Here is a 27,342-nt window from a genome sequence, read left to right on the forward strand (position 1 = left end):
TTAGGATTAATATATGTAATTGAAGTACACATAAGTTTCAAACACATGGATCAATCCCTTAACAAAAATAATTGCAACTTCTATTTAGGAGTAATATATGTAATTTAAGTACACATGCTTTGAAAGGTGATTTCTAAAACAGTTTTGCTTATGCTACATAAACTTATAACATAAACTATAAACATAGCTAAGGTACAAGTTAGATATGCAGTTTGTATAATAAACAGCATAATAAATAGTTACACCTATAAAATCAACAACCCTAATGTGTAAGTGATAATTTCTAATTACTTGCATGGTCACATCAAACCCTATGCTGGAAACATTTTAATTAGGAGCATTAATGTAGATAATCATTGGTTTGTCTATATTTGATTATGTTAACACATAAGTTAATTTTTATTTGTAGAATGAATATAGCTATAAAATCAATTTTAATACAAGTGAGAACTTAGGTTTGACAAGAATGTTAATTTTGTAACATAAATACACTTAGTTTGAATCACTTTTAATTTCTTTTTAATTTGTATTATCAGTATAATTTAATCAGCATTTAGAAAAGGTATATAATTTGATAAGCGTGTTACTTCTCCTAAAAATTGTGTAACTGATCTATATGAGAAAAGAGAGCACTCTTCAAGACAGAGATATTGAATAAGACAGTGTTATTACATTTTAACACCCAAATTTCACTCAACACTTAAAAAAAACTCCATATGAAAGCGAAAATGAAGATAGATTTTTGTATATATATTTATGAAGGACTGCAATTTATAAAGTGTTAAATGAAAAAAATAAAAGGATGATTTAAGTCTTCCACTTTTAAAAACCTTGAACAACTATACATTTCAAATTAACCTATTAAATGAAAATTATTGAATTGAAGGTATTAAAGTGCATAAGTTATCTAGTAATTGGTAATACTGAATGACTGGGTATTGAGTTAAAATTTGACAATAGCAGATGTATTTATATTTTGAAGCATGTACTGAACCCATCAAAAAAAGAAAGTCATGTCTAGTTACATAATCATATGAATGTTATTATTATTAAATATGTATTAATCTAAATTAAATAGTTTCACTGGATTCTTGTTACATGCATGGTATGTTGTATCAAAATACAATTCTAACACTATCATACATCAGGAATATATACATGTTGGATTATATGCACACAGAAAGGAAAAACAAACTGTATATATAACACACTTATACAGATTTTTTTCCAAAATAAAGAAAAATCAAGGGCCATGCTAGCAGGGATAGCAATATTTATATGCATAGTATATGGTATCAGCGTAAGTACTGATAAAAAGCAAAAAATGTATGGATTCCAACTAATAGGATGATAAGTAGAGCATATTAATAATCACAAAAACAAGTGCTCTAGTTTAAGAAATAAAAAAACGGTTTCCAGATAATGAGTATTCTTATCTGGAAAAAAGATTGGTTGCAGTAATGTTGTATTACAAGCAATATATAAAATATGAACCGAAACAAGTTGACAAGATAAATAGATCATTTAACATATGTATTTAATTATTCACATTAAGACATCACACTCCAAAACAACTGCTTTGGTTTACATAAGCTGTTTGAAAGCACAAATATATCAAAAGCATAGGGGAAAGTGTAGTGCTCTCAAAAACAGAAAGCATGAATATATGAAAAAAGGGGCTATTTAAGAAAGAACAAAATAAAATATTTACAGTCTTGGAAAAAAAGACAATATATAGCTATTTTTGTGAAAGAACAATATTTCATATTATACTCGCCTTATACAGGTAGAGCTTTCATTAATTATGTGTAATAAGTTCATCAATTTAACATACACATTTTGAAGCGCGATATTTTATAACAAGAGGCGTAACTGCGTTATGATAACAGCACAAAGCATGTGCGTAGCTAGATTTATTTTATGCTACATGATTAAAAGAGGTAGTGTTTAATTATCTCTTTCACATACTGTAACTTCAATGGTGTTGTGCTAAATATTTTGATATTATTATTTTGAACGTTTAAAAGACAACAATAAATAATAATAGATGGAAGGCCGCCAAATACATATAGGGACCTTTTACAGACATTATTAGAGCAGATAAACCATGTGAATAAAATGGAAATACAAGTTTTTCTATGGACAGTTTCTATAGGCTATTTATTATTTATTTGATCCTCGTTCGCAAAGATGCTAGACCCTTTGAATGCTTTTGCTTTCCGCAGAATGTCTATTTTGGTTTGTCGTCTGACGAACTTCACAATCACAGGTCTATTGGGTTGAAATTTGCCTAGCCTGTGGGCTTTGTCTATGTCAGTTGGCTCAATATGGATGCCCAGATGAGTATTTACATGTGCAACGATTTTGTTTGTAATCGATACCGAGGACTGACGGTCATGGTCTTCCGGTACACCAGCTATTCTTAGATTGTTTCGAAGACCGTATTGTTCGCTGTTGTTCGCGAACTCATCGTAGTTTATTGAATTACTGACTTTTTTATGTTCTAGATTTGCATTTTGTTGTTGGAGTTCTTCTATTTGTTTCGTTTTTGTTAAGTTTTCATTTTTAAGTATTTCAATCTCGCGTTTTTGTTCAAAAGAATCGCTCTCTAAAATTTCTATTCGGCGTAGGACGTTTCCAAGGAGTTTTTCTTTTAGTATCAGATGTGATCACATTCTAACCCTGAATTTAAAGTTGTTAAATGGTACACAATGCTTTTCCAGTACACAGCTAGCAAAATTACAATCGGATCCCCTTATTTGTTCGAAAAATCCAACATAACTGACCGTTTTCTCTCTCTCTCTGTAAATACACGTTTGCTGTCGAAGCCATGCCTTACTTCACTCAATTTGTAAATTTGTTTACATAAGCGAATTGAGCGTAATAATTTTATTTGGGTAAATTGTCAATAAAATTGTTCTTGAAAGATGCATACAAATTACTAGGGTTTAGCCCGATGTATCGTAAATTTAAAATTTATGTTTAATATTTTAATGCTCCCGATCTTAAATTTTAAAATAAAAATACGTTGAATGCGTTTTTATTTTCAACAAGATTCTTGTTCTTATATGGCTGCCGAGCCCGTTGCAGAGCTGTATGTGAGGACACCAAAACTAGATGTCGATCCTTCGCTAATCATTAAAGTCTTAGATGCAGTCTGATACAAGTATGTGAACTCGGAGCGAATAATTATATAGTATAATACTGGTAATTTCGTCTTTGGTCACATTTAAAAAACCATAAATAGTTGCCTTATTTATACTGTAACATTTCACTCCGTTTGGGGATAAAAGCATCAGTACACTAATATGCAATGTTATACTGTCTTAAATGCAGGGCAGTCATGGTCGCTCACAAAGAATTCAATGAAATAGTTTCAGATTAGAGAATACAGCGCGAAGCTTTGCGTGTTGGCGGTTTGTACTGAACTAAAAAAGAAATGAAGTTTGATACGTGTTGAGTTCTTTCTAACATATCACAGTACATACCTTTTCTATTTCTTAAATGAATTCAGCGTATCCAGTCCTTCAAGAAAAAGTTTTGATGATCCTAACGTGCAAAATATTGGCGTTAGTATTGACTACAGATGAAGTTGTTTTATTTTAAATAAATTACATTAAGATTTTAATAATTATACTGTGACATAATCGACGTGCAGAGTTAGTAAAGGTTACATGTCGGATTTAGTTATCATGGAATAGTGCATTTTGGGCAAAAGATCAATTATTTTGCGATACACATGAGCAATACAGATTAATACTGTCTTTTAAATGTTGACGTACAGATTAATTTTTATTGAGTTGGAACCCCAAGTTATCAATAATCAAAGTTGCAATAATCAAAAATGCCTTTCTATAGTTAAAACAAATGCGTTATATATTTATCCAATGTTGTTTGAATCTTTTCTAAAATAAGTCCGTAATGACTGAGGCTGTGCGCTTCAGTGTTGTCGGCCTGATGAAACATGTGTCGAAAACAATGCGGCAACCAACACTGGAGATGGCGCACGCGTTCTTGTGACAAATCGTTAGTGATGAGGTTGTCGCAAACCATTTAGGAGGTGCGTTAGATAACATCCACCGAACCGTGGTTGTTTTGACCAAAAGTTGAAACTTGTTTAAGTTGTATAATAAAATGTACAGGTAAAGATAAAGAGAAGGGACCAGTATCATATTATAGCACATTTTAAATACATATACGGTCAAAATGATTCAGCGATCGAATAAATGACATCTTATGTACATGATTTTCGTACAATTTATATTTTCAGATAAATTCGTACAACGCAACTATGTAGTAACTTAAAATTGCCACAAGTTACTTGATAAGACAAAGACACATTAAAGACGGCTTATATACAGAAAGATTAATGTTTTGTTTTGTGTTAATGTTTGTTCAATCATACATTCATTTCTTAGTTTTATATTGGCTTCATATAAGTATAGGTGCAGCGACGTTTCAATTAAATATAAAATACTGCGTTAACTGGCATGTCGGTAACAGTGAACGTTCACCAACATGACCATACTCATGAAAACACTGAAACATGAATAAACCATTCGCAGACATGTACAATATATGAAGCTTTACGAACATATCGATGTTCAGTTCCGGACAGTTGTGAAACAGTTTTTAAGCAATAGTAGTTAAGTGCTATGATTAATATGACGACTTTTAAAAGAAGTATCGATTAGTTATTTATGTGAGTTTACTCGAGCAATATTTCGAAAAAAATATGTTTTGCTGCTCCTCGTGATGTTTCCCCATTGTTCGCATTGTGGTTGATCATTTCGAACTTCGACGAGTATGTATATTTGTTATCATATTATCAATCGTTATTTATGTCATTTATATTTATGGAATAAATACCCGCAAACCCGAGGCTTCTATTCGTCCGATGATGAATTAACGGGGCATCAGAAACTGTGTTATTATACGTAAATACATATGGTGGTTGTCTCTTGAATATTATTTGATAGCATGATCACGAGACATTTATCGAAACGCTCACGAGGTAAATATGATTACTCAATCATATGAAACATGTGGTCTGTAATCTAATTACGCGCATATCCATTCTAGATATTTGGATTTTCTAATATGGTGTGACCCGTTGTTTTAAAATGCTCCAATACTTTTAGTATGATTTCGAAAAATGTGTTTATGAAAATAAAAAAAACTTTCCCTTTATCGTTGATAAGAATGAAAATGTGAATTTATTTATTTCAAATTACGCGACTTACATATTATTTTAACAGTACATGATAAAGGATTTTTTTAATCATTCAAACTATAATAAGCTCAATATTATTGAAATGAAAATGGACTAAGATAAAATTGACATGCAATGTCATGAAAAATGCATATTAAAATCCCTAGACTGGGTATAACTTAAATATAATTGACATAAAGATGACATAAAATAAAGGAAACACTAGTTACTTTGCTGTACACATCGGTAAATATAAACATAATACAAATATCATTATTAAACATGGTATAACGTAAAGCTTGCTATGCCGCACATATTGCCTTTGTTGCGTGCTATGTAAATATACCCCTGCATACCCCAGTTGACGCCTGAAATAAAAACAAAAAAAAACAGTTCCCGCACGTGTTTGTAAACACACTACCGTCAATGCGGAGATGGCTTACAAACTAATAATTTTATAATAAGCAATCATTGCCATTTTTTCAAGAAAAATTCTTATCATTTCCTATATCTTACAGCTATAGTTAATATCTCTCCTTAAACTGTTTTGCGGTAGGCATGATCGGCTTCCGATGGATATAATGTCCGTAAACTTACCCCAGCTGTTCTTGCATATCCAATAGTCCACACCACTCGCCGATCCATACCCGACCACCTGCAATGCGTGATCAAGCATACTGGAGGAGCATCTCGGCTCGATGTATGTGCCCGCTCTGTACAACTGAAAGGATGGATGGCTTGCGTCCACTAAGGCGAACACTGGTGTTGTATAAACAGCCGCCTTCATAGCTGTCTCGTCGCCTGTCGGTACCTGTTTCCCGCCATTGACCTAACGAAAAGAAGCACCCGAATTAAACGCTTAAAACTGGAAATCGATCGTATTGCAAAATTTGCAATGTAAATAATTGAATCGCATTTTCTTGACAATGTTTTTCTATGTGTAATGACATTAACATAATATCAACCACTTGTTTTGTTTTGGCAATACGGATAAGTTAATTTCCTTATAAGGACCTCTACCGGACTTCGGTAATATCAGTGTGTTTATGGCATCATATTTACAACTTTTCTAGGCTGGTACTTACAATGAGTAAATTACATTATAACTATTGAAGTCATATTTTATCACGGTTTTGTCGAAGGTTTCATTATATTATATAGACAACTTTTCTATATTGGTAATGAAAATGGCTAAATTATATAACATCGAATGTTTCTCTGTAATGAAAGGTGTTAACTGTTTTGTTTACATCAAATAACGCATACAACACAACAGCTATGAAATAGATGTCAAGACACCATTGGTTTGTATTCACGCGTATTCGCCCTCGAAAACAAATGTACAGAACGGCTCACGTGAACAACACGTTACCACAATTACCGTAGCTACAGCTTGGCATGTAGAATTTTTACAAACACTGGTGCTTCTTGGATAGTCACCAGTTGAGCACAGACCACCAATGTCGAGCACGCATTGAAATATATGGTTCGAAGCAATTGGGGTTTTGGCACAACAGTCATGCATCTCTACGACGCTTGCGGACACCAGTTTTCTCGTTTTAGTGCAATGAAAACTATCAACGCACTCTGAAATAAGAGGAAAATATATTAATATGGTTAAATCAAGTGCTTTACGAACACACAAACCCCGTACTTTTTTCTTTTACTTTTTTCTCAAACATTTGTTTTAGTCCAAAATATAAGAACACAAAACTCGAAAGAAACACATGTTGTAATGAATTTAAAAGAGCGCTAGGGCAAATAGCTAAACATCTTTGAGGAAAATCTTGAAGCCACTATATAACGCTCACCAATACTACATACATACTGTATAATGCCATAAAAAAAAAATCAACGACAAACAGTACCATACGATGGTTATTAACAATAGGAAGACCCTAAAAACAAGAACGATGTCATCTACTTTCGTTTTGTGGATGATATCAAGTCACGATCCAATTCATTCGGCTTGCGTTAATTTGCATAATTCAAACAAGCTATCCCAGAAATCTGCTGCCGAAGCTATCAGACGCTCAATCGTAACACTTCGTCCATCTCCGGATTCTCCGTAAAGAGTAGACTCGTACCTAACTACCAGCCATCTTGGCTTTGATACACCCAACGCGTGATCCGCCTGCGTTATAAGGCGATATACTACGCATAAAAATAGTGATGCGATACATAGAGGGTAAACGCATTATTACCATTCCAAATCATTTTCTTATTATTTTTTTATGCAAAAACAAGCAATTTAATTACATATAATTACATAATAAACGATAAGTTGACTTTTACGGCAAAGAGTATATTGCATGGTATTGTTTACATTTCAGAGTTAAAATGGATTTCAAGTCTGATCTAGAAAATGCGACGAGCAAGCTGAAGATAGAGTTTAGTTTTAGCGACTACCAATTGAAAGTCCTAAAGAGTCTTTATGATTTGAAAGATACGATCGCAGTTCTTCTAACTGGCTCAGGAAAAAGCATCATTTTTCAGGTAGTAAGATGTTTTCGCGATCTTTACCACGATTGTTATATTGTGTTGAATGACAATAAGCAATTTGCTAATTCCACACCTAGCGATTATTCATAAATATATCTGACTGTTTATTATTCATAGATTTCTGAGTAACTGTGGACACATTCCTAGTTTAAAGAATGGAAAAAGTTCTGATTGCATTTTCCAGTTCATTCAAAAACCGTGTTATACAATAAATTAAATATGGATTGCTGGAATTACGACAGAACAACATCATATTTGTAATGTGTCTTGTTTTTACAGGGGTTCAGATTTCTGCAAGGCGTTCAACAGACTTGGAGACCTGACATGTTTGTTTCCCAAAATACCTCACTTGGCACTTACAGCGACAGCAACACCAAATGCTATAGAAAACCTTATTGAAAGCCTCCAAACACGACAAAAGTATTAGCCAACCCTGACTGCCCTAATATTTTTGGGGAAAAATAAGAAAGAATGCCAAATATTCACAAATATGAAAAGTATGATATGATAATGCATGAAGTGCTGCCTGAATTAAAAGACCAACATATTGAGTTAATAGTCACCATAAATTATGTACTGTGATTATTTGGAATCTCTAGGCTATTGCTTTCAACTACTTTGCTATGAACTAGGAAAACGTGCATATTGTCCTGAATCCAGTACACAACCAGAAGATTGAGTTGTAGCACAATTTCTCAAAAACTACAAGGACAGAATGAAAGCTCACATTATTTCTAACCTTAGAAAGAAAAATCCAAAAGTTTGTTTAGTGCTTGAAACAGTTGCCTTAGTTATGGGTCTAAACGCGCCTTCAATTGCAAGAGTTATTCATATGCGACCACCTACAACACTTGAAAAGTACATGCAAGAAATCGGTAGAGCAGGTTGCAAGGTAAACCTGCAAGTGTCTTGACTGTGTTATTATAACAACGGTGACATTTTGAAAAACAGGAAAGGAATGGACATTGAAATGTTCTCATACATTCAAAACTTCCACACGCGTGCGCTTACATTTGGTTAATCATTTTGGCTACAGTAACAGAAGTGTCTTGTTTTCAGGGAACCAAAATAGTTGTTGTAGTAATTGTATGGCTGGTTAAATGACTGAGAGATGCCAATTAGAACCATTTTCACTCTGAACCATGAAAGAATTTATTCACAACTATGTTAAAAGTACTTGTTTGTTTTTATTCCCTATAACATACATTATATAAACATGCAATTTAAAGTATATAATAAGAACAGGGACTATACAAACAGGTATGTATAGGTCCCTGCTAGAATTGGGCAACATCTTTCAATCAAGTACATGCTATGTTTTATCCTTAAACATGACACAGTTGCTTGACCTTTCACATTTGATCAATCCAAAATTAATGAACTTGAAATTGAATAAGAAATACCAGATGTTTCCTGGTCACGTTTTGTGAAAATAGTCTAAAAAAGAGTTATTTTAATGCGAAATACACTGTCATGTTTAGTGGAGTATTTAAAAACTATAAAAAATTTGACGGATTTCAGCTAATCGCATTTTAATGTTTTTTTTGCAATCAGGTCAATATCAAGGTGTTTATAGTGTATTCTTAATGTTAATGTTGGGTACTAATCAGTTCTGATTATGATGACTTCCTTTATGCATACATATGTGTTACACTATGTGTAGTCCAACTAATTTGTGTAAAAAGTGGACAATGTTATTCAATTTTGCATCTATCAATATTGCTCCTTCTTTATCAATAGCAAGAAAATAAATGCCTGGTAAAAACATGACATTTATATTTAATATCTTTGCAATTTTATATTGCATATTATTTAAGAAATGCTATTATCACACTATATGTATATTGAAAATCGTTACAATAACAATAAACAGCTCTATGCAACTGGATTTGCTTGTTTTACTCATAAATGTAGCACTATATTTTGACATTTTTCTGATATTTTTTTTATATATACTGGTATGTGCTTCTAGAATGATTAAATATAATATATAAATTAAGATCTCTAAAAGTAGAACAGTTTTATAGTGCTTTCTTTCTGTATTATTTAAGTTTTAATTACCATACTTTTTGGGCTTAAATGAACATAACCATCAAATTGAATGTCTGTCTATATTGTTCCAATGAAGCAATAAATGCAAACGGTAAATATAAATGCTACTTATTCACAATTATCACAGAAATCATAACTAACAAAAATATACACCGGCAATTGTGTGTAAGATTAAATACAGGACTTACATCATCAAGAAACTCATAAATGTTGAAATGATAATCACTTTGTGTTAAAAACTTCAATGATTAAAATTTCCAGTATCCGAGATCATACTTAGATTTAAATGTTTCAACAGTACATAAAAAAAAAGGCTTTTTTACAAAGGAACAAATTTGAATGGTTATCCCATAAACGTAATTAATACCTTTAAATTTTTTGAGAACCTGGGCTGGTTTTCTAGAATCTTCTAACATAAATCTAAAACTAAATTTGACTTAGATGGACATAAATTTACTGTGCCAAATTCAACAATTTATGCTCTCATAGCATAGAATATTATTTACAGTTGCACAAACAATGCCAGAATCATGTACATTGATATGAAAAGAATTGGTGATTTTCTTAGATAAAACTGTTAATTACATATTTCAGATGTATTATTGTAATATTCATTCGTTTTTTTAGTACCAAAGCGCGTTTCTCTTACTTTATATTTATAGTAATTGCATATTTTCTCATTTTGACTGCATTTATAAACTGTTTCATTTTTTTGAGTATTTACAAAATCAAATTTAACAATTAGTTTTTGATGTTAAAATCAGTTTTTATATGCAAGGTCTATTTCACGGGGAAAGGAGAACAGGCAGGATGAGACAGGAGGGAAAAGAGGAGGGCCAAGCGTGGAGGGCAGGATGGCCAACGGGGCAGGGGGGAGGGAAGGGAACAGGGGATGGAACGGGAGGGGAAGCGAGAGGGAGGAAGGAAGGGAGCGAGCGAGCGAGCGAGCGAGCGAGCGAGCGAGCGGAGAGGAGCGAGCGAGCTAGCGAGCGAGCGAGCGAGCGAGCGAGCGAGCGAGCGAGCGAGCGAGCGAGCGAGCGAGCGAGCGAGCTGAGCGAGCGAGCGATGAGCGAGCGAGCGAGTCGAGCTAGCGATCAGATGCGAGAGCGAGGCGATCGAGCGAGCGAGCGATCGAGCGAGCGAGAGAGCTAGCGAGCGAGGACGAGCGAGCGAGCGATCTAGCGAGCGATCCTATCTATCGGAGCTATCGATGCGAGCGAGGCTAGCTATATATCGAGTGAGGATCGAGTCGAGCTAGTCGCGAGCTAGCGAGCGAGCGAATCTAGCGATCGCAGGATCTATCTATCTGATCTAATCTATCTATTCATCTATCTATCTATCGATCTAGTCTATCTATCTATCTATCTATCTATTCATCTATCTATCTATCTAATCTATCTATCTATCTATGCTATCTATCTATCTATCTATATATACTGTCTAACTCCTCTTTCGGTTATTTATCGACAGGTGTGTTGTATTATACAAAATGCATTATTTCTACCACAAGTATACCATATAAGGCCTATTGCTACTAATTAGGTACTGTATAAATTTTATTCACTATTATTTATATTAAATTCAAGTTTTTAAGGCTTCATCTCCATTCGTTAGATACTGATGGGCAGCAAACAGCATAAAACCAGAACAGACTGTGAGTTACTCGCATAGCAATTTCCACTTTAGCTCTGAGTGGGAAAGGGTTAACATACTGATTTCCTAGTAAAGTGTAATTGTGATGATAAAAAATACACTAGAAGATTATTAATGCTGGAAAATGCTGAAAAAATACATTCTTTCTGTTAAAAGTGTGTCTTGTCTCCATTTTTAAGTGTATTGAACGCACACTAAATGCAGAAAAATACAATGCAATTACTGTTGCATGAAATGTGCATTAAATGCACTTTTTCTTTTAATTATATGCTTAAGTGAATTAAATTATCTTTAAATAACCTTTTATTCCCCCGGATCGAATGATCGGGGGCATATTGTTTTTGGCCTGTCTGTCTGTTGTGTGTGTCTGTCGAAAACCTTAACCTTGGTCATAACTTTTGCAATATTGAAGATAGCAACTTGATATTTGGCATGCATGTGTATCTCATGGAGCTGCAACTTTTGAGTGGTGAAAAGTCAAGGTCATCCTTCAAAGTCAAAGGTAAAATACAATATGTGATATCATTCGTATGAATCATGTGTTCTGCTTGAAAAAAATCTGCCACTTCTGTTTTGTTGTATGAAAATTACCCATAAAATTCATTTGAAAGTTCAAGAGATAAATAAAAGCATGCTACACCCTACTCCTTTTAACATGACTTGATGGTAATTAGTCCCAATTCTATATGGCCAAGGGCAAATTTGCAGATTTGACAAGTCTGAACTGGGATCCCAGAGGCAGAGTCTTTCCTTATATTTGTATTTAATTTAATTTAAGATCTGATTAAAATTTTGCTGTTTGGCAAATTTTAGTTGGTCACAGTATTCAACTGAAGTTTTTTCACTTTTTAGTTATAATTTTTATAATTTTAATATCAGATAACATCTCTCTTCAAAAGTTTAACATGAAAATAGATTGCTTGGTGAATTCAGAAACAAGATCAATGCATCATAACATAAAATAATAAAAATATGTAATAGTAAAAATGGCAGTTAAAAAACAATAGATTATCTGCCTTAAATCTGAGATGATATGGTGATGTATTGGAATTTCTCTTATAGATGTGTCCCATAATTGTATAATTGTATAGCCACATCATGAGTGGTGTCATAATACAATTTAAAGCTTATAATATACTAAAATTTACTATAATTAAGTAACAGTATAACTGATTTGGTTGTATGCACATGCAGATATATCATGTTTTGTGCTGAGGACAGTGGCAAACAAGAGCACCGCATAGCGGATGCCAATGCTGGGCTGCGGGTGAAGTTTTGAATAAATGAAAGTTTTTGAGAAGAATATTAGAGGTCACAGTGACCCTGACCTTTGACCTAGTGACCCAAAAATGGGTGTGGCATGTAGAACTCATCAAGGTGCAGCTTCATATGAAGTTTCAATGTTGTAGGTGGAAGCACTGAGATTTTAGAGCCAATGTTAAGGTTTAAGCAAGCTGGACAACGAGCAGTACATACACAGTGTGTTAAGGCTTGATAAGCATTATAATTGAAATAAATTACATGTTTGTTATATTTTAAATTTAAGTTTAATGTATGAAATTTTCTATGGAGCATACACTTATTTCTTATTATTGTTATTTAAAGTAATAAAAATATTACTTATATCTTTTGTTCTTTTCTTACATTTGTACAGATTCAGCCTTAATAACACATTGTTTTTGTACTAGTCTTGTGAGACCTATATTAATTAAGAAATCCTGCTCAGTGCTGGAAAATCAAGAATCTGCTTTACCAACCAACATAATTATATATTAAAAAAAAAAGTGTGAATAAAGTAAAGTAAATAATAACCGTCAAACATGATTGTGTTACCTTGCCACTTACCTATATTGAAAGGCTTTTATTACTTTAGTTTTTTGCCAAATTTTTTTTTATTGAGTCACAGTAAGATTATATTGATACAGGGAAACACCTACATGTAAGTCACCTTTTAAATCAAAAATGTATATCACTTTTAAAAAGTTAATGTTACATTACTTCAAATTGCAAACAATTTAAACTAAAATTTACAAGAGGGTGATATTAATTTTGTAAAGAACTAAGAAATGACTGTTTATTTAATTAAAATGCAGTTGTTGTTATTTTACAAATATTTATTGGTTTATTTATTCTTTTATTCTCTTATATTTTTTATGTAATACTCTCACAACCAAGTTTAACAATACTAATGTAGTCTATTCGGGTAAATGGACTTGTTACATGCTTTGAGTTTCATTCTGGGGTTCTGTCTGGATTTTCCAATAAACAATAGTGGACAGAGGGCTGATTAATTTGTTATTAGAAACCCAAATGTCATAACAAAATCAGTAATTTAAATACCCTTTGTAAATTTTCTCTTAGAGTTTAGAAAATATTATATATTTATACTAAAAATAAGCTGTTTTCTTCCATAGTATTGCTTTTACATTGCATGGGCGGCTTTCTTAAAAAGTTTATGCATAGTTCACAAAATATTGCATTAATAATTTTTACTTAGATAATTTCTAAATACCTTTAAAACTAAATAAGTAACTCGGTGCAACATCTATTAAATCAAAGATTTAAAGGAAAAACTAAATGAACAATAGCAACTATTTTTTCTAAGTTAACTCATATTATTTTACACGTGTTCACATTTTAATTCTCGTATCAGTGCAAATATCACATGTCAGTTTAACGTACTAGTAAGAATGCATTTGTATCAAAAGAAAGTACATGTAATCAAGTGTGTTTTTTATTTTCATTTGTGCTGCTACAAAATCTTTGACAAATTTTGTTCTGAGTAGTACTCAGTAATATGAAAATGTTATGTCATTGTAGCTAAATGTACATGTACACAGTACGCTATTTTAATATTAAATTTGATTAAACAATATCATAGTAGGGGTTGCGGTTGTATTATTGGATAAACAAACTTTTTGACACTCCACTAATATTGAGCTGATTTTTTAAATGGGCAATATTTGGTTCCAAAGAAGACAGTCCTGTAAAAATAACCTAAATTCTTTGCTTTTTTTCATAAAAATAATTGAGATGCACTGAATTACAGTACCTTAACTAATTTACTTCCAGGTTAAACCAATCTGGCTGGACAGGGACATTAAATTTCAGCTCTTGTGTCGTCCAGCTCGGCCATAGGGTTGTTTAAGAAGCTTACAAAACATAATTAATTGCCTACACAATTTTAAAATGTGTGTGTTTGATATTTTTGCTTTAAGAAAATGTAATGAATACTTAAAAAAAAATGAAACACATATAGTATAAACAATATTGGATAAATGCTTACCACAAACTTGCTCCAAGAAACTTGACTTCGAAGATGATTGTGTTTTATGTCTTAAGCACTATAGCTATGAAACACAAATCTTTATTGTTAGTTTCAAAGAAATACTGCTGACGACAACTCGAACCATGGGTAGAAGTTAAAAAAACAAAGTTATAGGCTTATAGCTATTACAGGGTGCCGCTACTACAGAACTTTGATATCCAAATGTTCCTTGTTCTTCTCCAATTCCCAGGACAAGGCGTTCATAATTTTGGTCTTAAATCGAGGCAATCTATAGCCTAACTGCACTGCATACGATATGTATCGCGTTCCTAAGTATTGGGCATGATTTGCACTTTGTTTTCCTTCAATTGACAACTGTCGATGGGCGCGGCCATTTTGCTTGAAAGAAGTCCGAAAACAAAATGGCGCCCACGTTATACCAGAGGCTTCCTTATGCAATAAAAAGCCGGTTGGATCCAGAGTGAGTAGACTCGTACCTAACTACCAGCCATCTTGGCTTTGATACACCCAACGCGTGATCCGCCTGCGTTATAAGGCGATATACTACGCATAAAAATAGTGATGCAATATATAGAGGGTAAACGCATTATTACCATTCCAAATCATTTTCTTATTATTTTTTATGCAAAAACCAAGCAATTGAATTATATATAATTACATAATAATTGATAAGTTGACTTTTACGGCAAACGGTATATTGCATGGTATTGTTTACATTTCAGAGTTAAAATGGATTTCAAGTCCGATCTAGAATATGCGACGAGCAAGCTGAAGATAGAGTTTAGTTTTAGCGACTACCAATTGAAAGCCCTAAAGAGTCTTTATGATTTGAAAGATGCGATCGCAGTTCTTCTAACTGGCTCAGGAAAAAGCATTATTTTTCAGGTAGTAAGATGTTTTCGCGATCTTTACCACGATTGTTATATTGTGTTGAATGACAATAAGCAATTTGCTAATTCCACACCTAGCGACTATTCATAAATATATCTGTCTGTTTATTATTCATAGATTTCTGAGTAACTATGGACACATTCCTTGTTTAAAGAATGAAAAAAGTTGAATTTTCTGATTGCATTTTCCAGTTCATTCAAAAACCGTGTTATAAAATAAATTAAATATGAATTGCTGGAATTACGACAGAACAACATCATATTTGTAATGTGTCTTGTTTTTACAGGGGTTCAGATTTCTGCAAAGCGTTCAACAGACTTGGAGACCTGACATGTTTGTTTCCCAAAATACCTCACTTGGCACTTACAGCGACAGCAACACCAAATGCTATAGAAAACCTTATTGAAAGCCTCCAATTCAAGAACACAACAAAAGTATTAGCCAACTCTGACTGCCCTTATATTTTTTGGGGAAAAATAAGAAAGAATGCCAAATATTCACAAATATGAAAAGTATGATATGATAATGCATGAAGAGCTGCCTGAATTAAAAGAGCAACATATTGAGTTTATAGTCACCATAAATTATGTACTGTGATATTTTGGAATCTCTAGGCTATTGCTTTTAACTACTTTGCTATGAACTAGGAAAACATGCATATTGTCCTGAATCCAGTACACAACCAGAAGATTGAATTGTAGCACAATTTCTCAAAAACTACAAGGACAGAATGAAAGCTCACATTATTTCTGAGCTTAGAAAGAAAAATCCAAAAGTTTGTTTAGTGCTTGAAACAGTTGCCTTAGTTATGGGTCTAAACGCGCCTTCGATTGCAATAGTTATTCATATGCAACCACCTACAACACTTGAAAAGTACATGCAAGAAATCTGTAGAGCAGGTTGCAATGGTAAACCTGCAAGTGCCTTGACTGTGTTATTATAACATCGGTGACATTTTGAAAAACAGGAAAGGAATGGACATAGAAATGTTCTCATACATTCAAAACAATTCCAAATGCTTGCGCTTACATTTGGTTAATCATTTTGGCTACAGTAACAGCAGTGTCTTGTATTCAGGGAACCAAAATAGTTGTTGTAGTAATTGTATGGCTGGTTATATGACTGAGAGATGCCAATTAGAACCATTTTCACTCTGAACCATGAAAGAATTTATTCACAACTATGTTTAAAGTACTTGTTTGTTTTTATTCATACATTATATAAACATTCAATTTAAAGTATATAATAAGAACAGGGACTATACAAACAGGTATGTATAGGTCCCTGCTAGAATTGGGCAACATCTTTCAATCAAGTACATGCTATGTTTTATCCTTAAACATGACACAGTTGCTTGACCTTTCACATTTGATAAATCCAAAATTAATTAACTTGAAATTGAATAAGAAATACCAGATGTTTCCTGTTCACGTTTTGTGAAAATAGTCTAAAAAGATGTATTTTAATGCGAAAGACAATGTCATGTTAAGTGGAGTATTTAAAAACTATAAAAAATTTGACGGATTTCACATTTTAATGTTGTTGTTTTTTTGCAATCAGGTCAATATCAAGGTGTTTATAGTGTATTCTTAATGTTTATGTTGGGTACTAATCAGTTCTGATTATTATGACTTCCTTAATGCATACATAAGTGTTACACTATGTGTAGTCCAACTAATTTAGGTAAAAGCGGACAATGTTATTCCATTTTGCATCTATCAATATCGCTACTTCTTTATCCATTGCAAGAAAATAAATGCCTGGTAAAAACATGACATTTATATTTATTATCTTTGCAATTTTATATTGCATATTATATAAGAAATGCTATTATCACACTATATGTATATTGAAAATCGTTACAATAACAATAAACAGCTCTATGCAACTGGATTTGCTTGTTTTACTCATAAATGTAGCACTATATTTTGACATTTTTCTGATAATATTTTTAATATATACTGGTATGTGCTTCTAGAATGATTAAATATAATATAAAAATTAACATCCCTTCAAGTAGAACAGTTTTATAGTGCTTTCTTTCTGTATTATTTAAGTTTTAATTACCATACTTTTTGGGCTTAAATGAACATAACCATCAAATTGAATGTCTGTCTATATTGTTCCAATGAATCAATAAATGCAAACGGTAAATATAAATGTTACTTATTCACAATTATCACAGAAATCATTACTAACAAAAATATACACTGGCAATTGTGTGTAAGATTAAATACAGGACTTACATCATCAAGAAACTCATAAATGTTGAAATGATATTCACTTTGTGTTAAAAACTTCAATGATTAAAATTTCCAGTATCCGAGATCATACTTAGATTTAAATGTTTCAACAGTACATAAAAATACGTTTTTTTACAAAGGAACACATTTTAATGTTTATCCCATAAACGTAATTAATACCTTTAAATTTTGTGAGTACCTGGGCTGGTTTTCTAGAATCTTCTAACATAAATCTAAAACTAAATTTGACTTAGATGGACATTTTATATCAATTTACAGTGCCAAGTTCAACAATTTATGCTCTCAAAATGAAAAATTTACTTCACAGCATAGAATATTATTTACAGTTGCACAAACAATGCCAGAATCATGAACATTGATATGAAAAGAATTGGTGATTTTCTTAGACAAAACTGTTAAATACATATTCAGAATGTATTATTGTAATATTCATTCGTTTTTTAGTACCAACGCGCGTTTCTCTTACTTTATTATTTATAGTAATTGCATATTTTATCATTTTGACTGCATTTATAAACTGTATCATTTTTTGAGTATTAATTTTACAAAATCAAATTTAACAATTAGTTTTGATGTAAAATCAGTTTTTATATGCAAGTGTCTATTTCACTTTCAAATTATAACAGCATATTATACATTATTGAAAAGATTATTCCAAGCTTGATGTCATATTCCAACTTTGCATTGTGTATTTAATTGAACATTGTATTAAACTGTATGGGAAGCTATATTGATTAAGTAATGTATCTATCTATCTATCTATATATACTGTCTAACTCCCCTTTCGGGTATTATCGACAGGTGTGTTGTATTATACAAAATGCATTATTTCTACCACAAGTATACCATTTAAGGCCTATTGCTACTAATTAGGTACTGTATAAATTTTATTCACTATTATTTATATTAAATTCAAATTTTTAAGGCTTCATCTCCATTCGTTAGATACTGATGGGAAGCAAACAGCATAAAACCAGAACATACTGTGAGTTACTCGCAAGCTGTTCTGGTTTTATGTTGTTTTCACATAGCAATTTCCACTTTAGCTCTGAGTGGGAAAGGGTTAACATACTGATTTCCTAGTAAAGTGTAATTGTGATGATAAAAAATACACTAGAAGATTATTAATGCTGGAAAATGCTGAAAAAAGTGTGTATTGTCTCCATTTTTAAGTGTATTGAAAGCACACTAAATGCAGAAAAATACAATGCAATTACTGTTGCATGAAATGTGCATTAAATGCACTTTTTCTTTTAATTATATGCTTAAGTGAATTGAAATCATCTTTAAATAACATTTTATTCCCTCGGATCGAATGATCGGGGGGCATATTGTTTTTGGCCTGTCTGTCTGTTGTGTGTGTCTGTCGAAAACCTTAACCTTGGTCATAAATTTTGCAATATTGAAGATAGCAACTTGATATTTTGCATGCATGTGTATCTCATGGAGCTGAGTGGTGAAAAGTCAAGGTCATCCTTCAAAGTCAAAGGTAAAATACACTATATGATATCATTCGTATGCATCATGTGTTCTGCTTGAAAAAGAAATCTGCCACTTCTGTTTTGTTGTATGAAAATTACCCATAAAATTCATTTGAAAGCTCAAGAGATAAATAAAAGCATGCTACACCCTACTCCTTTTAACATGACTTGATGGTAATTAGTTCCCAATTCTATATGGCCAAGGGCATATTTGCAGATTTGACAAGTCTGAACTGGGATCCAAGAGGCAGAGTCTTTCCTCATACTTGTATTTAATTTAATTTAAGATCTGATCAAAATTTTGCTCTTTGGCAAATATTAGTTGGTCACAGTATTCAACTGAAGTTTTTTCACTTTGTAGTTATTATATTTTTATAATTTTAATATCAGATAACATCTCTCTTCAAAAGTTTAACATGATAATAGATTGCTTGGTGAATTCAGAAACAAGATCAATGCATCATAACATTAAATAATAAAAATATGTAAATTTGGCAGTTAAAAAAACAATAAATTATCTGCCTTAAATCTGAGATGATATGGTGATGTATTGGAATTTCTCTTAAAGATAATGTGTCCCATAATTGTATAATTGTATAGTCACATCATGAGTGGTGTCATGATACAATTTAAAGCCTATAATTTGCTAAAATTTACTATAATTAAGTGACAGTATAACTGATTTGGTTGTATGCACATGCAGATATATCATGTTTTGTGCTGAGGACAGTGGCAAACAAGAGCACCGCATAGCGGATGCCAATGCTCGGCTGCGGGTAAAGTTTTGAATAAATGAAAGCTTTTCAGAAGAATATGAGAGGTCACAGTGACCCTGACCTTTGTCCTAGTGACCCAAAAATGGGTGTGGCATGTAGAACTCATCAAGGTGCAGCTTCATATGAAGTTTCAATGTTGTAGGTGGAAGCACTGAGATTTTAGAGCCAATGTTAAGGTTTAAGCAAGCCGGACAACGAGCTGTACATACACAGTGTGTTAAGGCTTGATAAGCATTATAATTCAAATAAATTATATGTTTGTTATATTTTAAATTTAAGTTTAATGTATGAAATTTTCTATGGAGCATACTCTTATTTCTTATTATTGTTATTTAAAGTAATAAGAATATTACTTATATCTTTTGTTCTTTTCTTACATTTGTACAGATTCAGCATTAATAACACATTGTTTTTGTACTAGTCTTGTGAGACCTATATTAATTAAGAAATCCTGCTCAGTGCTGGAAAATCAAGAATCTGCTTTACCAACCAACATAATTATATATTTAAAGAAAAAGTGTGAATAAAGTAAAGTAAATAATAACTGTCAAACATGATTGTGTTACCTTGCCACTTACCTATATTGAAAGGCTTTTATTACTTTAGTTTTTTGCCAAATTTTTTTTATTGAGTCACAGTAAGAAAATATTGATACAGGGAAACAACACCTACATGTAAATCACCTTTTAAATTAAAAATGTATATCACTTTTAAAAAGTTAATGTTACATTACTTCAAATTGCAATCAATTTAAACTAAAATTTACAAGAGGGTGATATTAATTTTGTAAAGAACTAAGAAATGACTGTATTTAAAATGCAGTTGTTGTTTTTTTACAAATATTTATTGGTTTATTTATTCTATTATTCTCTGATACTTTTTTTATGTAATACTCTCACAACCAAGTTTAACAATACTAATGTAGTCTATTCGGGTAAATTGTTACATGCTTAAAGTTTCATTCTGGGGTTCTTATAGATTCTGTCTGGATTTTCCAATAAACAATAGTGGACAGAGGGCTGATTAATCTGTTATTAGAAACCCAAATGTCATAACAAAATCAGTAATTTAAATACCCTTTGTAAATTTTCTCTTAGAGTTAAGAAAATATTACATATTTCTACTAAAAATAAGCTGTTTTCTTCCATAGTATTGCTTTTACATTGCATGGGCGGCTTTCTTAAAAAGTTTATGCATAGTTCACAAAATATTGCATTCATAATTTAACTTAGATAATTTCTAAATACCTTTAAAACTAAATAAGTAACTCGTGCAACATTTATTAACTCAAAGATTTAAAGGAAAAACTAAAAGAACAATAGCAACTATTTTTTCTAAGTTAACTCATATTATTTTACACGTGTTCACATTTTAATTCTCGGATCAGTGCATATATCACATGTCAGTTTAACGTACTAGTAAAAATGCATTTGTATCAAAAGAAAGTACATGTAATCAAGTGTGTTTTTTAGTTTCATTTGTGCTGCTACAAAATCTTTGACAAATTTTGTTCTGAGGAGTACTCAGTAATATGAAAATGTTATGTCATTGTAGCTAAATGTACATGTACGCTATTTTTATATTCAATTTGATAAAACAATATCATAGTAGGGGTTGCAGTGCTCCAGCTAGGCCTAAATCGAAGGGCGCCGAGCCCTATCCTCCCGCACCTCTGCACTGCCACCCCGAACCTCCGCCCTGCCCCCCCCTCCCCCAAAAAAAATTATATTTTTTTTTTACATATGATTATTCATAAGTCTCTTATTACATTGTAATTACTTTAATACTCTTTGTAGACATTTTATTTGAATGGTTTAATATTAATGGGAATAATACAATTATTTATAACATGTAAATTAACATGCAATAGGAAGCATTTCAGAAACACCCACGCGCTCGTACGTGCCCTTTTGACAAAATACTGCGCGTCGAAAGTGCCCTTTTGACAAAATACTGCGCGTCGAAAGTGCCCTTTTGAATAATAAGCCCCCCTGACCTTTTCAAATCCTAGCTGGAGCACTGGGGTTGTATTATTGGATAAACCAACTTTTTTACACTCCACTAATATTGAGCTGATTTTTTTAATGGGCAATATTTGGTTCCAAAGAAGACCTGTAAAAATAACCTAAATTCTTTGAATTTTTTTCATAAGAATAATTGAGATGCACTGAATTACAGCACCTTAACTAATTTACTTCCAGGTTAAACTAATCTGCTTGGACAGGGACATTAAATTTCAACTCTTGTGTCGTCCAGCTCGGCCATAGGGTTGTTTAAGAAGCTTACAAAACATAATTAATTGCCCACACAATTTTAAAATGTGTGTGTTTGATATTTTTGCTTTATGAAAATGTAATGAATACTTAAAAAATACTTTTGACCAGACAATTAGAATACTTGAGATGGTTGAATGGCCAGTCTTGGAAACTGGCCATGAAAAGTTAATGTGCATCTAGCTGTGTTGACAAAAAGTATTAACAATATTGGATAAATGCTTACCACAAACTTGCTCCAAGAAACTTGACTTGAAGATGATTGTGTTTTATGTCTTAAGCACTATAGCTATGAAACACAAATCTGTATTGTTAGTTTCATAGAAATACTGCTGACGACAATTCGAACCATGGTAAGAAGTTAAAAAACAAAGTTATAGCTATTACAGGGTGCCGCTACTACAGAACTTAGATATCCAAATTTTCCTTGTTCTTCTCCAATTCCCAGGACAGAGCGTTCATATCTTTGGTCTTAAATCGAGGCAATCTATAGCCTAACTGCACTGCATACTTTATGTATCGCGTTCCTTAGTATTGGGCATGATTTGCACTTTGTTTTCCTTCAATTGACAACAGTCGATGGGCGCGGCCATTTTGCTTGAAAGAAGTCCGAAAACAAAATGGCGCCCACGTTATACCAGAGGCTTCCTTATGCAATAAAAAGCCGGTTGGATCCAGAGTGTCAGACGCTGACCGAATCCAATCTCGCGTTCGCCCGTAAATGTTCGGGTATTTCGCGGGAAATAAAAATGGAATTATTTGTGACACAAACAAATAAAAACGAGCATTTTGTATCTCGTTAAATTTTACCAGACAACATCTAACGTTGAAATTTTGCATTTTGCTAAAAGGAACAATGATTTGTGTATGGGTTAGCTTTATTTTACGAAATATTCGATATTTTTAGCGTGATCGTTACTTTAAGTTTGAGAAAGATACATACGGAAATAGTTTTATAATACCGCATATATATTATCCGTTTCGATGGTTAAATACCAATAACACTCATTTACGTTAAAAATGCAGATTAACTTAACTACTAACTTAATTTCAACGTGGATATTTATAAGCAGGACCTTTACCTGTAGCAACTATCGGCACCACGTCCCCCATTTGTCCTTGGTCCTGAACTGGACCCACACACCCTTGTTTCCTCTAGTCCCACGCATCAGGGACATTGTTCAGGTGATGTTCAAATCGAAGAATGGGCTCATCCAGAGTAACTGTCAGACTATGCATGCGTTGTTTCTAGAATAACAAGAACAAAAAATTTAATAGCAGAATTTTTCGCTTTACAATTGTAAAATATAGTTTTATGTACCTTAATTGGACCGGTTACTTAGCATAACATAAATGCATTTCGTACTTTTTCAAATAAAGATCTAGCCATTTACAAAACAAAAGATAACAATTTATCAAAAGAACCTATGGATCAATGAAAGCTCAACAGGGCATTTGTGGCTTAGTTAAATAATAATCGGGAACTCCGGTTAGAGGCTACTGTTGACAACAAACTGAATAGAGTATCACTATATGAACCTTGCCCTTTGACCCCACAGGCTTGATTTGCACAATCTTGCATGTCAAATATAAAACCTTCGGGGTTAATGGGTAACAGGGCAGATGATTTAAGAGTTTACACTATGTACATATATAAGGAAATTGAGTAACCTCATGGCGGGGACCACTACTGTTCCCAGGGGCATGATTCGGATAAACTTGGTAGAGGACCATTGCAAAATCAATCTTCATGCAGAGTTGTCGTTCCTTGCTCTCACATACAACTCTGCGAAAGGCTCAGCCTTCCATTTTGTCTATAAAATAGATAAAACCGAACAAACGCATTCAACGTAAATTTGATTGAATATTTAAGGTCGCATGCATTAAATTAAGAAATATGACTTAAATGAACGATAAATCGTGCAAAAACTTGCGAGTTTTAATGCAACTCTTTGGAACTAATTTATTGCCCCTTTACGCAGATGGACTCATTCCACGCACTTCACAAATGTAAACAATTGAACATATTTTTTTGAGTGACGTAAGGAATTGCTTCGACGTGTGTATGTATGTTGGTTTCTTAACATAAAAAACCATATCAATTTTATATTAATGAATTAAGACTTATATAATAAGATATCATGGTATGAGATGGTTTTCTTAAATGCAGTGAATGCAATGTAACCGTCGTGCAAGAGATTGTTTAGTATTCTGTAACCTCAATGATGAACGCTTGGAATGATCATGACATAAATCAATCGTAACACTTCGTCCATCTCCGGATTCTCCGTAAAGAGATTTTTCCTCACAAATATCATAACTAAAACGAAAATTTGCGAATCTGAAACAACTTTTTTCAATTTTGTCAATTTACCAAAGCGTGAAAAGATCCCTTTAATGTAATTAAATAGGATCAATTGATGAATTAATTCAGTTTGAGTCAACTTGGGCTGGGTTGTGGAACTATAGTTATTTGTTGTTTTTAATCCAATTAAATAGGGTACTATGTAACTGTCAAAGAAAATATGCATTCATACGCATATAAGACAAGTTTTGGATGTCACTGATATTTTCAATTTTACTAGTACCTAATTAAGACTAATTAAAACAGAATTGGACTTTCCTTGCAAAGTATTTATTATTAATAATAAAATAAGCTAATGTAATCAAAACATATTGATATTTTAATAATTTAACTCAATGATATTAATAATATTTAAATTTGCCCCAAAAAACTAGGGCAGGTAGATAGGAAGGATTTTTTTTTTGAAAACCAACAGTGTTGTCAGTGTAAAATATTTGTAAAGCTTCTTCAATTTCAGTTTTACATTTTATGACCTGCAACACATTCTATGCTGCTTTATTTTACTATGGTAAGTCATTAAAATGTTATTTATTTTTCAACTATATAATGTGCTAATCTCATATAATGAATTACTACCCCATTTAAAGATGACACCTAATCTAGATTCATTAATACAATAGTTATAATTGTTTTATTGTAACATACTATTCCACTAAAAAATGACCATCATAGAACATCAATGCTGTGCTTTTACTAAAATTTTAATTGATCTCGTTTATTTAAAGAAAAAAATATCTCAGGCACTTTTAAAAAAATATATAATTAGGGTGTCAAAATTTCGAGGGGTGAACGGAAGACTGTTGTAACTCATATTAAATAAAGAAGGAGATACTGCAGTTTTCCGTTAAGCCCTCGATTTAACAAACTGAACAAGTAAATTTGAACTTCTCTTGCAATGCAAATGGAGCCACTTGAAATACCAAATTGTTCCCATACTAGTCGCCAATATAGCTTTGACATTGTGTCTTTTCAAAACATGCTTCAGACACACCTTCTGAAACTTTTTAAGCGGTTTTGAAAACGCTATTTTATTGCAAACTTTCGTCAATAAAGGACACATGTTGTTATACAACCGAAAGTGAAAGTACAGTTTATAAAAATGAATAAAGAGCGAAATTGTTGAAAACTTACGAAAATTTTAATTGCTTCTAACATAAGACCGTAAGACTGAACAAAATTATACTTAAATTTTAAATCATAACATGAAAGTTTACTTATAAAGCAAATTCTTCATTCATCCGCGGACTTCTTTGTGTCGCAGTCATAAATGCCTCCAAATGGAGGTGCGTGATGCGTCTAAGTATAGAGGTGACAATAACGTAGTGACGTCACCATTTATGTATGACAATAACGTAGTGACGTCACCATTTATGTATGACAATAACGTAGTGACGTCACCATTTATGTATAGAATGTTCTGAGCCCAACACAGAGGTGAATGTAATGTAACCGTCGTGCAAGAGATTGTTGCAAAATACCAAATCTATGGGCCTTGAGGTTTCAGAGGAGAATAGTTTTACTAACATACAAAAAAAACAAGTTTACACATGTACATCAGGGTAAAAAATATACAATCTACATTTACAGTATTTTCCATTTCGGTGCATTAACAACGTTACGTTGCACAATTATAGTTATAAACTGCACAACAGGATGTAAACATCTTTGTATTAAATCATGTAACATGCGTTTATAACACACACTGAGATACACCTTACGTTTTATAGAACTACTATAAATTATTAAATTTACCTGATCAGCAAGGTGATTCAGTTCCATGGTAAAAGTCGTGTTAGCGTTTGTGTTGTGTTTCTGAAGACGCCGGTAATTCTCTTCCCAAATGTGCCTGTGTATAAGCTCACTAGCCACGTCGAAGTAGATTTTCTGATGGACCAATTTCCATGTCCACCAGTCAAAGTCGGACTGACCATTGGTTTCAACAATTGTCAGGGTACCGTACACCGCCAAAATAAAAACACACGCGAGCATTGTTATGTCTATCGAACTTACAGTTTATACTTATGGTAGACAGAAATTATCCATTTGTATATATACTTATCAATAGTGTGATAAGGTCACGCGACGTTAGTTTGATATTGTACATTGTAAGATAAGTGTAAAATAAAGAGTTATCTGTTTTTATCGTCTTAAAACTTGACGATCACACGATTTCCGTTATATTGAATTACAAACAGTTGTTTTTAACGAATATCAATCGTACTGAATACATAAAACAACCGTACGGCCTAAAACACAGTAATATGTATCCAATTATCCGACTGACCCAATGTTTTAGTGTCGACTTCAAGCTTTTGTTGATTCACCCAATTTGAGCGTTTTATTATTTTTCTGCTACATCCGATGATATACACAAGATTAAACAAATGATATTTCAAAAATATTTTGGTAGATATTTGTCAATAAATATTTATAAGCTATGTTCACTTGTCAAAAAGGTTAACAGAAAAGTTTAGACCGACATCATTTCTTTTAGAGCTTCTAGTGGGCGCGAAAAAACATGCTTACCTATGCATTTACCTTTGGCTATGTTCCATTTATATGTTCAAGAGTTTACTATTCATAC

The 27,342-nt window shown here is 32.5% G+C and overlaps 1 protein-coding gene across 2 annotated transcripts; it reads right to left on the minus strand.

Moving 5' to 3' along the window:
* Positions 1-5,262: 5,262 nt before the first annotated feature.
* LOC127874173 (cysteine proteinase 3-like) lies at positions 5,263-26,802 on the minus strand. 2 transcript variants are annotated; one of them, XM_052418372.1, is made up of 6 exons: positions 26,511-26,802; positions 24,065-24,207; positions 23,476-23,641; positions 6,594-6,799; positions 5,810-6,041; positions 5,263-5,580 (listed from the first exon to the last, which is right to left on the minus strand). In XM_052418372.1, exons 3-6 carry the CDS (start codon positions 23,504-23,506, stop codon positions 5,489-5,491), a joined length of 561 nt encoding a protein of 186 aa, XP_052274332.1. In that variant the 5' UTR covers positions 23,507-23,641; positions 24,065-24,207; positions 26,511-26,802; the 3' UTR covers positions 5,263-5,488. The 2 variants fall into 2 exon arrangements, with proteins under 2 accessions (XP_052274332.1, XP_052274331.1); XM_052418371.1 differs by lacking the exon at positions 24,065-24,207.
* Between the last annotated feature and the right edge of the window lie 540 nt (positions 26,803-27,342).

The sequence above is a fragment of the Dreissena polymorpha genome, chromosome 3, assembly GCF_020536995.1.
Source record: "Dreissena polymorpha isolate Duluth1 chromosome 3, UMN_Dpol_1.0, whole genome shotgun sequence".
Classification (NCBI taxonomy): Eukaryota; Metazoa; Mollusca; class Bivalvia; order Myida; family Dreissenidae; genus Dreissena; species Dreissena polymorpha.

Bases quoted from the DNA above. Each gene is read 5' to 3' on its own strand.
- LOC127874173 (XM_052418371.1), bottom strand. From the start codon at position 23,506: ATGGGGGACGTGGTGCCGATAGTTGCTACAG. The intron at 6,800-23,475 runs GTAAAGGTCCTG...CTCTTATTTCAG, and splicing joins GGTGCCGATAGTTGCTACAG to AGTGCGTTGATAGTTTTCAT. The intron at 5,581-5,809 runs GTAAGTTTACGG...TTTTTATTTCAG, and splicing joins GATATGCAAGAACAGCTGGG to GCGTCAACTGGGGTATGCAG.